Below are 17,983 nucleotides of genomic sequence, written 5' to 3' on the forward strand. Positions count from 1 at the left end.
ATTTCTGCATTTTTCGTAGTCACTTGTTGGGGTATGCACAAGGTTGATTGTGACAGCCGCTGTCTTTTAGAGCTCTAAAAATCACTTGTGCCCCCTTCTCAAGGGTCTCCATAAGTGCAGCGTACCCACCACTGGCATGTGCATACAGAAGTGTGCACGCTGTGCATGCCCTCGGAGGGGCCTGGGGGTCTCTTCAGCAAATGCAAAGAGGAGACGGTAGCTCTAAGACACACGTGCGAGTGCGTGCATGCACGCACGTAAGTGTGCTCACACCCAGACAGGGCAGAGGGGAGGGTACAGCAGCCAGATCTTTAAGGAGCAATCCCCAGCCTAGTGCTTATGGTGAAGACCTTCTGCTGTATGCGTGGGGGCTTCAGCATCCCCACCTGCTGCAGGGGTTTTGTTGGGAGCTGACCATGTACACAAAGCCCAATTTATTAGCTCGCCATTGCTGGGAGCAGGACGTGGCAGCAAGAGTGGTCTTTCTGCGGGCAGCTACTGCGCTCGTTAGGTTTTTGCAGCAAGTCTGTTCATCAGGGCTGGAGCACCTGGAAGCAAATACTGCAGAAGGGCCAGCCTGGATGTTAAGAGAAGGCATCCACAAAAGGGCTGTGGTCAGCGGTGCCGTGTTTAGCCCCGGACCCACGTACAGCTGTATGGGAGGAACCGCTTCGGAGCCAGCGTGGCAGAGCAGAGAAGCCCTGGCAAGCAAAGAGCACTCGTGCAGATGCATGAGCCAAAGTCTTGCTAAGTAGGTCTCATCGGCCGTATCAGTGCCTGGGGCTGTCGCTGCCTTCTCTCCCTGAGCTCGGCCTTGAGCAGCTCAGAGGGTGCCATCCTCTCTGTGGTGCCAAGGGGGCTTCTCAGTTTTACACACCAGTTTTGGCACAGATTATTTTGTCAGTTTCAAAACCTGCCACTGTTGAAACCATGTGCAGGAATTGCCAACCTGCATGCAAATCTGGATATGTTTTTTTAGCAGTGCTGATACAGGACTTTTAATAAATAATGGGCATGCCTACAGAACACTGAAAGTATCTATAACAAAAAAAACAAGAAAGGGGCTTTTGTTCACTTTGCATGTGGCTAGCCTTGGCGTAAGTAATTACGTCGGTAGGAGAGCAGGACTATTTTTGAAGTGCTCGACTCTCACACTGTGCGAGGTGGGTGAGAGCACAGAGGGCAACGCTCTTCTCTAGGCTGGTCTTGTGGCGCACGTGCCAGTGGGAGCACAGCTGTTGGTTCGCCACACGGATAGGAGCATTTTCAAGACTTGTTTGGCGTCAGCAACTTGGTTGGGGTCTGATACTAAGAGGCTACAACATTTGTGGGTTTGCTCTGAATGGTGTTGTGCGGTTGCTTTGGGTACAGCTGGTCCAAGCTTCAACACCTCCATGCACCGCTGGGATTTTGTTTGGATCCAAACCTCTGTTTTTAAAAAACAAACCAAAAAACAAACGTGTGTAAAGGATGCGTGCCCCGAGAAATAGATTGTGTGTGCTAACTTGCTTTGTGCTGTGCCTCTCTTCCAGTTGGTGCACTACGTGTGGAGTTTTCCCAGCCTGTGAACCTGGAAGAAGTGGCGAGAATAAACCCAGAGGTCAAAGCAGGAGGTCGTTTTGCTCCAAAGGACTGTATAGCACTTCAGAAAGTAGCAATAATCATACCGTTCAGGAACCGAGAGGAGCACCTGAAGTACTGGCTCTACTACCTGCACCCAATTCTCCAAAGGCAACAACTAGATTATGGAGTATATGTTATCAACCAGGTAAGATGCTAAAGACACAGGGCTTTATAACACTCTCATAACAGTGCCCTTTAAAACAGAGGATTGGTTGCTTTATCCTGAATGGCAGTGGGCTGGCAGGCAGGGATAAGATTGCTTTTAAAAAAACAAAACAAAACAAAACAAAACACAAAGGCTGTAGCACCAAAAAGAAAAGTGAAAATGAACATGAGCAATTGTGCTGTGATGTTTTTGATGGAAAACCTAGGGTCCCTTCCTCCGGTCAGGCATGATTCACTCTAAACAGCTTCTGCTTAAAGAAACCACTTGGTGAGGAGGGAAAAAATCCCTAATAGCACAACCCAATCTAATTTCTCTTTCCAAATGTTCCTTTTTCCCAACTGCTGCAGGAATTGCATACAGAGATCTCTAAGGTGACAAGGTAGCATTATGCCTAATCTGGCATTGGGCATGCCATAAAGCCGTAGGATTTCCCTTACTTTCTTGAGCAACTTCTGTTCATGTTAGTAATAGTGCACAAAGCGTCAGGATGGAGAAAGCAAAGCTGTGGCAGTGGAGCAGGTGAGTGGTTGTCTTTAGGTGAATAGAACAGAAAAGAAACAAGTAGTGATGGGGGGGGGTTGTTGTGGTTTTTTTTTCCCTCGATATCTGATGGCCTTAGACCTGTCTTTAAAAAAAAAAAAAAGTGCATGTTTCACTCCAAACAAGCTGTCTTAATTTATATCATGATGGTGGTTAAATAAGTGGGTGTTGTTCACACTTGGAAAAGCTTAAAGTGTGTAGGCATTTGCATGGGCTGCAGCGTGAAAGGGCAGATGCAGTCCTAGGAGCCCCAGCAGAGATTGCCGGCTGGACAATCTCGCAGCGCAGTTTCTCTCTTGGATATGTATTTATAGCCTGTTTTCTCAGCTCTGTAAAAACCAAGATGAAATAACATGCTTCTTTAAATGTAACTTCTTAAATTTGTGGATCAGCTGATGTGTTTGCTCATATCAAACACCGTGAATACTTAAAATGGTTGCCCAAGCGATAAGTTTCCTCACAGAATTGAAAGTAAGGGGAGACCTTTTTCTAGAGAGAAAACCAATACTCTGTTACTACTGTTTCTCTTACTTTGCTCATTTCCAGGGTGCTAGAGATCTGGGCAAAAGTGATTTGTGGGGAATTAGCAGTAGCTCCCAAGCACAGCAGCCAAGACGCTCCGATGTCTGCAGCCGACCGTGCTTGTGGCCTGGTGGCCAGCTTGCTGAGGGCACAAGGCATTTCTGCAGCATGCGGACTGGCACGCTGTGCCCTGAAATTAAGCCCTGTAAGGAGACCCTTTCTGTAATGCAAAGAGCAGCTGGTGCCGCTGCGGTCCAGCAACGCGGGGCCAAGCCCCAGCCCTTCGTCCTTCAGGCTGCATTTCCTTGCACGTGCAGCGTTTGTCTGTGCAAGTTACTGGTGCCACGAGGTTGCTTGAGCCACGGTCCCCACTGGTCACTGGGTGCAGGTGGGTGAAGGTGGCGGCGCGGCTCGGCACGCCTGCCTTTTCTGAGCGTGGCTCGGAAGCGAGGGTGCGATGCGGCTTCCAGCAGTGATCCTGCCGTGGGGGCTGCCGCTTTCCCGGCCAGGCGTAGCTCACCAGCCGGCTCTGCGGAGGCCCGGGGAGAGCTGCCTGCCCACGGTCCGGCACGCTGCCGGTGGGTGAGCGGCCATCTCCATCGCAAAGAGCCGGCGGTGCAGCTGGGCTGGTATTTCCCCATCAGTGGTGGTCGAGGGTAAGGAAAGCGAGGGGCCCGATCACGTGGAGCTGCGCTGGCACCCCGTAAAGGCAGACGGCGTCCAAAGCCCGGTTGGAGTTCCCCAGTGCTGCTGCGATGGTGCATGCTGGCTTGCATTGCCCTTTGTTGCTGGCTCCTCCTCTTCTCTGGTCCTGTCCTCCAGTGCTGGGGCTGCGGGGCTGTCTGTGTGATCTAAAGTTAACCCTCACAGAAAGTATTGAAGCAAGTGTTTTTTCAGATGCATCCCTTGAGCAAAGTTGGAGTGGGAGTGACATCCAGTACACAGGGTATATGTGTCCTGGACACATCCAGCAGTCGGATGTAGGTTAGGAAGTAAGACTACTTGATTTGTAAAATAAACACACTTCTTCTGCATGCCTCTAACAAGCTGTGTCTGGAAGAGGCAGAGTGGTCAGTGGTACTGAACCCACTGGATGCATCTCTCGAGGGTGAATGGGAACATTGAATAGAGAGTTACAGAAAATGTATTAATTCTGCCAGAAGTACAGTAGGAAAACAGTCTTATTTCTCTGCTGTCTTGACAATTGCTTTTCTCTTTTTCTTGTCTGTCCTTCCCTTTGCATCTGCCCTCCTTTTTTTTTATTTTATTTTATTTTTCCTTCTAGTGGGGAAATATTACCTTTACTTGTTAATCCTGTCTATAGCAAAGCAATCACTGAAGCAAGGAGAATTACTGTGTGATCTGGTTCTTACACGCTGCCTACGTGCTCTTCTGTGCTCTGCATCTCATAGAAAGAAAGAGGAGCGCTGAGCCCTGCTACTGCTGCACTGGTAATGTCAAACTTCTTCCTTTCAGCGCAATGTGTTTCCGTCACGAGTCCGTTGTGTCTCCACCATGCTGTCCTTGCGTGCCTGAATGCCTCAGAGTAGGACTTGGCTGAAGTCAGGGGGATGATGTTTGTAGAATGTCCAGTGTGTAACAGGAGCCAGTGGAAAATACGTATTATGCTTCACCTTCTGCACCATACCCCCAGCAAAACCCAGACCCGACGCGTGGAGTAGCAGTCGTAGGATCTTTCAGATAAACCTGACATGAGGACACGCGGCTGGGCGCGCTCTTTGTAGCACCCGTTCGGTGCCGTGCAAGCTTGACTTCATCAAATGAGAAGGCAGCGGCAAATTTATGGTGTCTCCCTCGCTCCCGCCGTTACCCACGTGCTCTCCGGCACCTTCAGCCGTTGCCACCTGGGCGCTCAGGTCTAGAAATGGGTTTTCTCACTGCAGTTCAGCCTGTGCAAATGCCCACACAGCCAGACTGAAGTTTGGGAAAGGGGAGACTTAGAAAATTCCCTGAAAACCATGCAGCTGTTCAGTAGTTTTCCACTGGCCCCTGGCATTACCTGTAATGTCCTCGGTAGCAGTGTTCCAGAATGTGTGTGTGTGCGTGTGAGTGCAGAGTGGCTGGGGCATCACACTTACCCATGTTATTTTGCAGGGGGTACCAGGACCCCCCAGGTATGCGGGAGAGGAGGGAATTGTGCTCGCTCCTGCTTACCCTCGCAGTGGTGGGGGAGGAGAGTTTCCCCTGTGGCTGCTCTCTCCTGCTGCCCGATGTAATGGTGCTGAGGCCTCAAAACACCCTCTGACAGAGAAACAGCAAAGTGTCTCCTGGTGTCTCTGTGTGGCCCTGGAAATCTGTTTCTACCTTCTCAAGTCCACTGGAGTGTGGACTTTCACATGGGCATTGTGCGTGTGGTTCAGGCTGTCCTGGGGGATCCCTGACTTAGCTAGCAACCTCCCGTTGGAGGTGATGGCCCTCTCCTAGCTGGCCAGAAACACGTATCCCCACCGTTACCTCCCTGAGACCCAGTGAGTTTAGGATCCAGGAGAGGGAGATGCAGCCACGCTGCACTGCTGTGCTGTCTGCAGGAGGAATCGCAGAGCTGCCTCCGACATGGAAATGGGAGGCAAGATGGCTTCTTGCTGGGACAGATGGCTTCTTGCTGGTTTGCAAGCCCTTTAGCTTGAGCGACAGTTCCAAAAACCTCAATTTTATCTGTCTGGCACTGAAAAAAGGTAGCATTCTTTGGTAGGTCTGACTGAGCAAACCAGACTCGGCAAAGGTAAGGGATGGGAAGTAAAAAAGTCTGGATGTTCTTTTGCTTGGGCTGATCATCTCCAGGTGTGAGAAGGAATCAGTGTCAGAGCCTGCAGGGCTGAGGCAGCAGGTTGTCCCCCTTCAGCCAGTCTCTCGTGGACCAGGGAATGGGGACGGACATGCTGGGAGAGACATAGGGAGTAAAATCAGGAGCCAGAAACAGGTGCTGGGTGCCAGCACTGAGTTCAGACATGGGTTAAGTTTCAGGACAAGAGAACATAGGGAAAAAATTGACAGGAAAAAAAAAATAGCAAAAACATGCTTGGACTACATCTTTTCTGGTTAAAAGCCTAGGAAGTAAGCGTGGAGGCTACGTCTAGGGCTTGGTTGCATTGTCAAAGCAGCAGTCCCCTGTGTGCTGTCTAGCTCCTCAGGATGATGCTCCTCTGTCCGCGCAAGTCCAAACTGATCCATTTCCTTGTGGCAAATAACAGGGAACTTCCATGGGATGAGGAGCTGCCAAGCAGAGGCGAGGGCCGGAGGTTTCTTCGGTTCTGCTTTATCTGCTCTCTCGAGGGTCACCTGTGGTACTGTGCCCTGTGCTGACCTGGAAGGAACAGCAGCATAGAAAGGAGAATTCCCAACTCTGCTTTTTTTTTTTTTTTCCCCAAAAAGTTGGGGATCGGTCAAAGATGGAAGCCTGCAGCATGTTTCTGAGTTTTGAGAGATCTTAATCTCAGATACTGCAAGCACGCCAGTGCTTCCATGTTGCCTTAGGTAAAGAAACAGAGCTTTCCACGAAAAGCAAAACCTCGTCAGTCTTTTTTTTTGCTCCAATACACACTGTAAAGCCCTACATACCTCCTGGGACAGAAAACCAGCCTCCTGCCCTCAGAGGAGTCACAATTGATAACAGCACTGCAAAGTTTGCTGCATGAGCTACCTGCTCGCTGTAAAGTTACTAAAAAACGGCTTGGAGGGAAAAGAAAACAATTCTTTTTTGGTTGTGATTCCCCCCCCCCAAGCCTTTTGGAATTTCCCCCCCCCAAGCCTTTTGGATCCCACAGTGTGAAGCTGTGTGGCCACCTGGGAGGAGAGCGGCAGTGCCCATGGGAAGCGTTTGCCGTGTGTCTGGTCCCTCTCCTCGTGCGGGGCCCCGACGTGGGCTCTGCCGGGGTCCGGTGGGTGGGACCCGGGAGGGGTCCCACGCGCTCTTGGTCCAGGGTTTTTCAGGGAGAGGTTTAAAAACGCAGCTCCTCGTAGCGTTATTAATCCCCAAGTGTCAGTCAGAGGAGTTAGAGGCTACCTGAAGGCATGGATTAATTACGGCTGAGCCTCTGCTTGTAAAAAGATCGGTGTGAAGTACCCTTTGCCTTGAAGTTTCATTATGAAAAGAGCAGCCACAGGGTGTGCAATGAGGACAGTCTCCTAGACGGGACCCAGCAGGGGCTTTGAGGTGTGAGCGCATTGCACTTTGCACCAGCACTGGGAAAAGTCCCGCTTGGGACTACAGAGCCAGGCCCTGGTTCGGTGCCCTGGGACCTGAGGAGCACTCGGCAGCTGGGGCTGGGCAGCCCCCTTCGCCGGGGGAAGAAAACCCTCCGATCCCACAGCCTCAGCCACTCCCTTAAGCCAGCCTCTTTGTTCAACTTGCCTTCCTTTTCTGCACTCAAGTTTTCACTGCTCTTGCTTATGCATGATGGTGATCATCTTCCCACCACCTTAGTTATTGCGTGAACCCTTTTGTTTCGGGTGAGGATGCTGAGAATTTGCTCAGATCCTCCTCCACGAAAGCTCACTCCTCCCTGTGAAGTCATTTACGCCGGAGGCAGGTGATGAATGCTTTTGAAAACCTTGGTTTGACACTTGCATGTGAAAACCTTCATTTGAAAGATATTTGTGGCTGTTTCAAGAACCTGCCTTGGCTCTCCAGCCACAGGTCCATTAACCAGTCTGGATTAAACAGTTTCCAAACTGATTATTTATTAACCAGGTAAAGCCATTTGGGAGGAGGTGATGTTTTAAGCAGCTGCTCCTTGGGCACAGTATTTTATCCGTCTTTGATTAGCATCCCATGCCAGGTGCGGGTACCGCAGGGCGGGGGCATGGCTTGCACAGTGGGGGAGTCCTTTGGCTCGACACTGCTCCGAGAGTGTGGAGGGGGAAGGTGGGATGTGGTAGAAGAGAAAGGATTTGGTAGTCTTGGTTTCCAGGCTGGCAAAAAACTTCAGCCTGCTTCAGCGATGCCCTATGAGTTCCCTTCTGCCTGCTCTGTTCCCCTGCACAGGGTTTGGGTTTGAAGCTGCTGCTGCGAAGTTGGGTCCTGGATTGGTAATCCTTACTCTCAAACCGCCAGTATTCTCGGGTTTGTGGGTAAGATCCTGTTGTTTTTTGAAAGTACTCGAGCAATTTGCGAGCCCGTACTTGTGCTCAAAGCCACGTGTGCTTTTGAAATGTTTCTGCCTGAGAGAGGCCAAACTGATTTCTCCTTGGGTGCCTTGTTGCTCGGGGAGGAGAGCGGAGAGTTTCCTGCCCCGCTCTCTGTAGGTCCCTTCGTTAGCTGCACATGCCCTGGGATAAACATGGCCTGCTGTGGCGTCAGCTCTTTTCAGGTCCTTCCCATCATGGTGACAGCCCTCCTGGTTTCGTTTTCCCGGCGAGGCCCCCGGCACGGATGATGGGTCATGCCGTGCTCCGGCTGGCAGAGGAGCAGCAAAGAAGGGGCCATGCACCGCAGCAGGCGGTGGCGGCCGGCACGCGAGCCGTAGCCCTTGCAGGAAGCAGCTCGCGCTGGCTTGCCAGCCGGTAAACAAGGCTGTGTGTCACCGCCACGTGCCGAACCGGCAGTGCCCTTTCCGGGGCCCAGGGAGTGTCCCGCTCCCGTGCGTGCGCGACTGCCCAGGGCTTGGCACGGGAGCCGGAGTGAGCGGCAGAGCGGCAGACCTTAGCTGCTGGTGCCACCCCATCCTTTGCAAATCGGGTCTGGTGCGTGCTCACGCGTGCCGCTGAGCAGCGGCCATGCTGCGGTCCCGCAGACGTGTTGTGGCAGAGCTTAGGAAGAGAGTGCCGAAATCCTGACCACGGAAAGGTTTTGGTCCGTGGTCCTTGTCCTGGCTGTAAGCTAAAGCACTGCCAAGGTTTCTCTCTGTAGCAAGGGTCCCTTCTTCCAGAGAAGCTCATCTCTCTTTGCTTTTCTCCCCTGCTCTGGGAAGCCCCAGCTGCTTGCCCCGGCAGTCCGTAAACTTCATCACAAAATTAAATCCTGAAATGCCTGTGCGTGGTGTGGGACGGGGGACTGCTCAGCATCAAACCTGCCCTCTTGGAGCCTCCCACCAAGAGAGGGGAGCTGAGCCGGGTCCAGCCTTTCCTCGGCCGTTTCGGCTGCCCCCGCGGTTTGCAGCTGGCTCGGATGCCGTCGTCCCGTGGGCGGCATTCCAGGGGCGGCTCGCTGTGGACGTCCCGTGGGTGTGCAGGGGCAGTGCTCGGGCTCGAGCTCCGTCCGTCACCGGCACGCCAACCCAGTGCGGCGACACCGGCGTACAGTGACAGGTAAGAAACTGCTGATGTCAACCGTCAAATTTAAGTTACTTAACTGTTTTTATTTATTTTTACATTAGGACGGAGAAGAAGAATTTAACCGTGCTAAACTGCTGAATATAGGATTCGCAGAGGCTTTGAAAGAGTATGACTATGATTGCTTTGTGTTTAGTGACGTAGACCTCATCCCAATGGATGACAGGAACACCTACAAATGTTACAGCCAGCCACGGCACCTCTCTGTATCCATGGATAAATTCGGATTTCGGTGAGACACCTTTTGGAGGGGCATTTTGTTCCTAATATCGCCGTTAGCCTAGCAGGCCAGGCGCAGCGTTACACATCCCCACCCACCATTGAAAGCCTGGGAAAATGTCTCTGGCAAAAGCCTGTCTTGGCGTGTGCGTTCCTGCGGGGAGCGGGTGGCTGCGAGTGGGATCGGCTGGTGGGGAGGAAGGGGGAGAAACACAGCTGAGCAGTTTATTAAAATTCACAGCTTCTGGAAAGTGAAACGTAGGGTGAGGAAAAACTAAGAGCCTGTCGTTTTGCAGGTGCCCGTGCATCCCTTCTTGTGTTTCAGGCTGGAAGCTGGAAGACAGCTAGTGTTTCCACCCAGTCTGAAAAGTGAGACACTCTCACATAGTGAGAATTACATGCAGCTTTAAAAAGACTGCATCAGACACTATTTTAAGAGCAGAATGAAATATTTTTGGCTGTTCGATTTCGGGCCACTTACGGGACCTGCCCTGGTATTGGAGAGCAACACAAAATGAAATGCCTTTCAGCATACGTTTGGGTTCAGCAAGCTGCTGCAAACTAAAATGTGTCTTGCTTTTCCTTTTTTTTTTTTTTCCCCCTATCCCAAATCCTCAAGGGGCAGTTTAAAAGCTCATCTATAAAGTGAAAACCAGTCGTGACCCCACGGTGGCCAGTAGTGCTAAAGATAGAGCAGTGGTGTTGGTGGCAGGACCCCTGCATGTCTCCATTCCAGACCCAAGCCCTGCTCGGAGCAGGACTGTCACCGGCACCGCAGCAGCTGCAGTTTTTTCTTGTAGCTAGGTGAAGCTTAGAGCAGAAATACAGGCCCCAGGGGTTTCTTCTGCTTGCTGAAGCAGAGACAAGGTCTGCGGTAGGTCTGGTAGTCCCTGTGTGGGCCCCCTCCTGGTGCTGTGGGTATGAATTTTGTCTGTCCCCAATCCCCTGGTGAATTGCCCCCATTTCAAGCAGGAGCCGGTTGGCTTCGTGTGTACAAGGCTGTGCTGCTGGCTCCCTTCTGGGCTGCGAGCTTTCCTTCGGGGCACGGGGGAACGTGGAGGCGAGCGGTGGAGCTGCAGGAAGAGAAGGCTCTGCGGCACGTCCGATGCCTTGCTGAGCTCTCGCCGCGCCTGGGGCGTGCATGTCAGCCATCTGTCCTTTGGTGAGGTGACGTGCATCTCACCAGCCTGTCCTTTGAGGACAGCGTACGTCTTAGCGAAAGGCTGCAGCCTTTGCCAGCTGCCAAATACCTCCCAGCTGTATTTGGGACTGAGCCCACCAGCTCCCTCTGCCTCAGCCGAGTCCAGGGCACCAAAGCACACGCTGCTCCCTGCTGCAGGGAGGCACCCTGCGGCGGGCGCTGGCTGGCCATGGGCTGGGGTGAAGGGCAGCAGCAAGCCCTTTTTGGGCTGGCAGGCTGCTCCTTGGCTAGCACCATTCCTCCTCTAATGGCCTTTTCTCCCTGCTTCCAGGTTGCCTTACAATCAGTATTTCGGAGGCGTGTCTGCCTTGAGCAAAGAACAGTTCACAAAGATCAACGGGTTCCCAAACAATTACTGGGGCTGGGGTGGCGAAGATGATGACATTTATAACAGGTAAATAAATAAATACCCTCCTTGGCACCCGGAGTGCTTCCGGGGTGGGGATGAGCACAGACCTGCTGCTTTCACCCGGGTGTGGGAGGATGCAGGGTGTCTTTTCCGTCTGACTGTGGGAGCCTCCCCTCCGGGTGGGGGACAGAGGTGGTGCGTGGGCAATCTGCTGGCTCATCGAAAGCACGTTCCTGCTGGGTGCTGGCACCCCATTTCGCAACTCCCAAGGTGTGCTGGGGAGTGGGTCTGCCTGGAAAAATCCCCCCCCGCCCCACACACATATCGCTCGTTTGCCGCACAGCCTTGCCAAGCATCCATGCCAGTGCGTGGGTTGGAGGAGCGTGCTTCTGGGTCTCCCAGCACTGGCCAAAGGAAGGGGATTCGGGGCACGCATGGGGGTGAGGAAGACCTTCACCCACCTAGCCCAGCACAGCCTGAGGCTTGCCTGGGTCTGCAGCCTGGTAGCAGATCCGTTTGTTCCCAGGAGAGCTTCGTTTGTCAGGCTGTACGCAGCTCTAAATAACACTGTGAGCCATCGCTTCCTGCCTGGAAGGAAGCCGAGCAAGGCTCAGAACTGCAGGAGAGGAGGAAGGTGTTTGCATAGGGCAGGCTGGGACCATGCCTGTCGGAAGACTGGGGCAGAGGGTGGACGACGTGGGGTTGTGCTACCGTACAGCTTCATGTCCCCAGGGCGGTCACTGTAAGAAATCATTGTGGGAAGCTCAGATTTGGGAAGCCCTCTTCACATTTCTCGATGGCAAAACCACTCTGCGTGGTCTTTTCTCTGGGCTTTCCGAGCTCTTCTGGGCTTCAGGAAAGGTCTTCCTAAAAAATGCATGTACCTTTCTGAGGTACAGCACTTCTGTTTAATAAACCCAAGCGAGGGACAACCTTCCAGTGGGGCAGGGCATTCAGAGCAAGATGGTAGTCCTCTCTTTTTGGGGCACTCAGGTTTTGAGGAGCAGAAGATGCTATATAGAAATGAAAAGGGGAGGTGCAAAGAGGGAAGAAACCAGGTACTTTTTCAGCGTTGATGTCCATGAACTGCAGGTGCCTTGCAGAGAGCATGCAACCAAAGACAGGCTGCCCCTCGCCCAGTGGGTCCCAGCTGGGACCACTGTGGCTCTGACCATGTGTCCCCCCTGTGCTGCTTCACCACCGTTCACTTCAGTTTCTACCAGCACTGCAGCTTTCACATCCCGAAAAATGAATGCTCTTCTGGCTCCTTTCCAGATAGGTTAAAAACCAGATGCCTCCCATTCAAATTCCAGTCTACAGCCTGGAGCAAGGTTAATGCGGGCCGTTGGGCGGGCACATTGGGTGTTGGAGGAGCTGGGTGGAGGTGAGGGTGCAATGAATTAGCAAATCCTTGGTGTTGTCAGGGAGATGTCTCTTTGCAAAGGGACTGGCTTTCCCCCCTTTCAATGTTATCAAGCCTACAAACACACTAGCGTATCATCAAAAAAAGAAAAGGCCAAACCCCAAAACCAATGGTCGTTTGTGGAAGGTGTGGCAGAGCATCCCACATCCGTCACCTGTCATGGGTGTTTAATGTACTTGCTTTTTACAGGCTGGTGTTTAAAGGCATGGGGATATCCCGTCCGGATGCCGTCATTGGGAAGTGCAGAATGATTCGGCATTCCCGGGACCGGAAGAACGAACCCAACCCCGAGAGGTGCGTCTCCCCCAGCAGATCCAAGGGCTGCCTCCCACCCCTGCTGCTCCGGCTGTTATCCTACAAGCGTGGGGTCGTTTACCCGGTGTGCAGGACGCCAATACCAACAGGCACGTTATTGCATGTTTGCGCAAAGATGGGTGCTAGGTGGTTATTCCACAAAGCTAGCACCCATCTTGGCGCAAGCAGGCAATAACGTACCTCTACGCTGTGTGTATATTGGCGTCCTGCGCACTGGGTAAAGGACCCCACGCTTGTGGGATACAACACGGCTGCTTGGCTTTCTCTTGGCCATGCAAATAAGCCCGATCGCAGAAAGCCTGCGGCCATCTCCTCCCTTGCCCCCTCTCTGTTCCCCACGCTGTAAGCTGCCCCCTTTCCCTCACCAGTTTATTACCTTATTACTGACCTTCTCCCCAAGATTTCACTATGGCACAAATGCCTCTTGCCTTTTTTTTTTTTTTCCCTTAAACACAGTAAATTAAGCTCTGAGCAATTTGTTTCCAGCGTATAAAACCTGTGCTCTACTGTAGAGCTGGAAAAGGACCTGTGTGATTTAAAAGCTTGGCTGCTTTTTCCTGGCTAAAATTTGTCCCCATAGGGATGCCTTTGCCCTCTGCTCAGGCTGGCCAAATCTGGGACCCGTACTGATACTCGGGTTGTTCTTAAAACACAGGAGATGCCGCCTGAGAGGCTGTAAAAATGTCACGCGAAGTTCGGGTTGTTTAAACATTTTTTTTTTCCCTTTCTTTCTTTGTTCCCCCCACCCTCTTCCGCAGGTTTGACCGAATTGCTCACACAAGGGAGACAATGAGCTCTGACGGCTTAAATACACTATCGTACAAGGTGTTAAGAACTGACAAGTACCCTCTGTATACAAAGATCACAGTGGATATTGGCTCGCCAAACAGCTAACATCACAGACACAAGAGAGACCTTGCCTGTGTTGCCCAGGACATCTGGCCTCACTGATTCTCTATATCTGCTGTTTTTTATAACAGTTGCAATGAACGAAAAAAAAAAAAAAGACCTGTTCTGGCCTGCCAAAGTGTCTCCAAATTGGTTGGACAAGTGCTTTTTTTTTCTTTCTAATTCCAAACTTGACTTTACACAACTTTCTAGCTCTCCATTGTTTTGTAAGTCCAGAAGCTGTACATAAGAGTTGTAAATATTTACTTTGCCAGAAAACGTTGAATCTGATCTATTTGCTGCAGTGCTCCCCATGTTGAGTTAATTGCCGGACCCAAATTTTACTGATTACAGCTATGATGCATCAGCAATTACTGCCCATGATAGTTTGATATTTTAAATGAGGTGGATGGAAACATTCCTTTTAATTCATTCCTGGTTTTACTTTATGAAGGACTGTAAAATGCTGCTAAAATTGTACACGTTTACGCTTTGCATTAGATTTTTTTTTAATGGAGACAATATCTCATGTTTTTTTCTCATAGTGACCAAAACAAACATCTTCTCTGTGTGCAGAGCAAGTGTTGAACAATCAAGCCTGGATTCAATGAATGTCATTATTGCTTTTAGTCTCAAAGGAGGCTTTGAGTGAGTTGAGCCAGAGTTTGCCAGAATTTGCCAGTGAGCTCTCTGCGTAGGGTGGGAGCTACACAGATGGCATCTGCGAAAACCACTGGCTTCACATAACCTTACTTCTGGATGTGGTGGTGACTTTTTGCCTCAGCATGCCACCGTCTGAGGTTGGGGGGGGGGGGAGGGGGGCGGAGGGAGGTGGTTTTAGTTTTTTTCCTGAAATAAAGATGAATTAATTTCATTGCGCGATGAAATTATGGCCTTAACGTTTGCTGACACTTGTTAACAGTGGTAGAAAGTTACCCCGCTATTTAAACATTGTCTGAAGCTTCCTGAAACCAAAATTTTTCTTGCAAGATCATGCATAAAACTTGAATTCACTTATTACTTTTGTTGTTGTTGTAACATTTTAATAACTTTTTAAAGTAATTTGTATATCATAAGCAGTATATTTAATACCAGATTAAACTAGGGTGCAGCATAATAGGATATGATTCAAGGCCTCCTTTATCTTCAGACTAGTAGGCTTTTTATGTGCGTCATTATATATAAGCCATGTATTATATTTGCTCTGCGTATTTGTGCATGAAATCTCCTGCAGTGCTGAGCTATTCACAGCAGGGCTGACATCCGATCAATTTTTCTTTGCCTAAAGCCTGTTGCAATGTGTGTCCTCTATCAGGAAACTCCCTTCTGATTTTCTCAGGCTTTGAGGGACATGCACGTTTTGGAGTACTACTTTTTGTCAGTGCACCAGGGCACCACCTGTACAGACACCCTGCTCTTCCTTCCCGTGACTGTATGAAAGCCTCAAGCGCTGACACCCTCGGAGCTGGTTTAAGTGATTTAAAGCTCTCAGCCAGAGCTGAGAACTGAATTCCTTCTGGTGAGTACTTTGCCACCAGCTCTGACCACAGCAATTTGCACTTCCTTGGCCTGTGCTGAAGGCTGTTGAAATCAGGGACACTCGTTGTATTGGGGATCATCTTCAGCACTGCCTCTTTTTTTTTTTTTTCCTTTTTTTTGATGGTTTTTTTTTTGGTTTGAGTTGGGTTTTTGTTGAGACCTGAAGGTTTTGCTGAACCCTTGTGCTGCAGGGGTGGGATCCTGCAGGGGTGGGGACAGTGCGTTTCTTCTTGGGCCAGCAGTGGCTCAAAGTATGCACGGAGACTTTAATTACAGGGGAGACACCCAGCTGCCTTTTCAGTCTCCCTTTGAAAAAGTGTTCACCCCCTTTGTTTAAAAGCTGTTGCTGGCCAGGCTTGCTGCTTCAGTCGTGCTGGGAGCTGAGTGAAGGTGGGCTGGCATGGAGCAGGAGTGAAGCACAAGGAAGCAGCGTTGTGTTTAAGAGCCATTCTCTTCTGCTTATCGTTGCATTAAAAAAATGACTCCTTTTTGGCAGGTCAGGCTCCAGCTCTTGCAGATACAAAGGGGTACAAGAAGAGGATGTGTTACAGAAGTCAGGTCAAATGTCTACCTGTAAAACATAGGTGTAGCTGTAGTCTGCACCAGTAATGGAGACACAGGCGAGGACTTTATTTTTTATTATTTTTTCAAAGGTGCCTTAGAAGCAGGGCCCTGCTCCCACAGGTGGCAGATCAGCACCAAAACTCATCAAGGCTCCACTGAAAACCCCAGGTCTCTGCAGAGAGCACCTCGATTTTGTGCCGAGCCTTTTGTAAGTTGAAGAGTTGGGACCTTCAGCTGTAGCGGTGTCTGTCTGCTAACAAGCTATGCAAAGGGGCTACCTGTTGTAATTGAGTGGTTGGGGGGGGGGGAGGGGGGGACTCCTTGCCGTAGATTCTCTGAAGATTAGAAAAAAGTTAGTGTAACAACTCATTGTTTTGCTGTATGCTGAAATCATTGAATATCATGGAGCTGGTCTAAGCACTTGTTTCTGGCTGTTGCAATCAAAGATTTCTACACATGTGCCTTGAAAGAGAATAGAAATGGAAACTGGAAAACCAGGAAACCTGAAAACTATTTCCAGCAGAGAGACACTAACGGTGCAAGAAACTGTCGCTTAGTTTCTCTTCTACTGCTAAAGCCACAAGCCACGTAAAAGACGAAGCTGCCTTTCGTTGCTTGTTTCGCCCTTTGGTGCTGACCCGTGATTTCCAGATCTCTTTGTCCCTGTGTAAACTGTATCAGTCAAACTCACAAAATGTTCTTGACTCAACCTGGCCATGAAATTTGTCTCCCTGGGATTTTTGGGGGCCTTTCCTACAAACGCTCATGTTGCACAGAAGTGAATTCTGGCCGTGACCTGTGGTGGGTGGTGTTTTTTCCTCTCCCGTACTGGTAGCAACATTCAAAGTGATACTGTGTGTAACAGTTGAAACCCAGAACAAAGAGCTGCAAAGGAAACGCTAATGTTTGGTTTCTTTGGGATTACTGTTTGCTTGTTAGGACGAGGGTGGGTCCTGGCATGCAGCTTTTCCCTGGGATGTTACTTGTGTACTGGACTGCTTATGGGTTTCCTGTAGATGGTTTTGCTTTTGCATTTTTATCATTATATACCAATGGATGTATAATCCAATGTTCCTACTTTACTATTGATGTCAAATAAAGTATTTTCAGTTACGACGCCTGGCAGCATTACTCTGAATTACCCCTCCAGCTGGGTGGGTTTCTGGCTGATGGGGTGGACTGGGCCATGCCTTAGCCTTCTTGCATTAACTTTCTGCAGCTTTTCCCCCCTCTGGCTGCCCCCCCGAGTGGATTTCTCTGCACTGCAAAATTTTTACCGGCATTAGAGAAACAGATCCAAGAGTCCCCAGATGACACCATAAAACTGTAGGGTGGTTCGTCTACCTGTGGGTAGGGGGACAGCATGCAAACCCCTCCTGAAACCAAGGCAGGGGACACAAGCCCTCACCCAGGCTGTCAGCTGCTTGGGAGAAACGGGCCACTGCTTGCTCCCCGGGTGCTTGTGGGTTTGGCTAGAGTGTGGAAATGGAGAAGTCATTCCTGGGAAACTGATGCAAATGTTTGCTTGTGTTCCTTGGCACCTTCTCAGGAAAACAGTTTCCATGGAAGAGATCTTTCTGGCTGCAAGACTGTGGCTAAGGCTAGGGAGCTGGAATGAGGTCCCCAGCGCTCTCCAGGGAGAGGTGGGCCTGTTCCCAGCTGGGACCAGCTACCAGGCTCTGGGGTCCAGGCTGGCACAGTGGGCAGGACCCAAGCCCCTACAGTTGCTTGGAGGCATGCTCTGAAGACCATATTGACAGAGGGCTCTGGAAGAGGGCACTGGCTGGCCCCTGCCTGTTTCATCCCTCCAGGGCTGGCTACTGGGGCACCGGGGACAGTGCAGGAGCATCATCGTATGGAAGTTGCCAGCAGACCGTGGTGCAGCAGAAGGCTTGGACAGGGATGCAGCGGGGGAGGCTGGGTGGTCCCTGTGGTATCTTTCATTGACTTTTGGACTCTGAAAGGCCTTGCACAGGAATCACGGGTGTTTTCTTCTCATGGTTCAAAGTCTGGTATCTCTGGGCAGAAAAATGGTCTGAGAGGGAGCTTCTATCTTCTCCTACTTCTGTCCCCAGAGTATTGAGCTGTTTGTCCCCTCTTCTGCTCGGGGGGGGGTGAGGATTGGGCAGGAGTCACACAGCTCAGGGGCTGGAAAAAGCCCTGTGTGGAAATTTCATCCCTTGCTGAAAGAAGCAGCTGAGAAGCACCAGTAGGATTTCAACCTTCTCCCCACTGGCTACCGAGGCTTCTCTGGACCAGATCAGCATGTGGCTTGTAAAGGATCCCTTGACTCTTTTGCTGTGAGACCATACTTGCTCTAGCAGAGCTTCCTTCCCCACCTCC

The 17,983-nt window shown here is 50.8% G+C and overlaps 1 protein-coding gene across 1 annotated transcript in view; it reads left to right on the forward strand.

Annotated features, from left to right (window-relative positions):
* B4GALT1 (beta-1,4-galactosyltransferase 1) overlaps positions 1-16,756 on the forward strand; it is a 28,613-nt gene extending 11,857 nt beyond the window's left edge. Inside the window, exons 2-6 of the mRNA XM_075526338.1 lie at positions 1,533-1,768; positions 9,187-9,374; positions 10,834-10,956; positions 12,524-12,628; positions 13,408-16,756. Coding sequence (XP_075382453.1) covers positions 1,533-1,768; positions 9,187-9,374; positions 10,834-10,956; positions 12,524-12,628; positions 13,408-13,543 — 788 coding nt within the window. The 3' untranslated portion in view covers positions 13,544-16,756. The remainder of the gene's footprint in view (positions 1-1,532; positions 1,769-9,186; positions 9,375-10,833; positions 10,957-12,523; positions 12,629-13,407) is intronic.
* Positions 16,757-17,983: the final 1,227 nt, after the last annotated feature.

Source organism: Mycteria americana, chromosome Z (assembly GCF_035582795.1).
Source record: "Mycteria americana isolate JAX WOST 10 ecotype Jacksonville Zoo and Gardens chromosome Z, USCA_MyAme_1.0, whole genome shotgun sequence".
Classification (NCBI taxonomy): Eukaryota; Metazoa; Chordata; class Aves; order Ciconiiformes; family Ciconiidae; genus Mycteria; species Mycteria americana.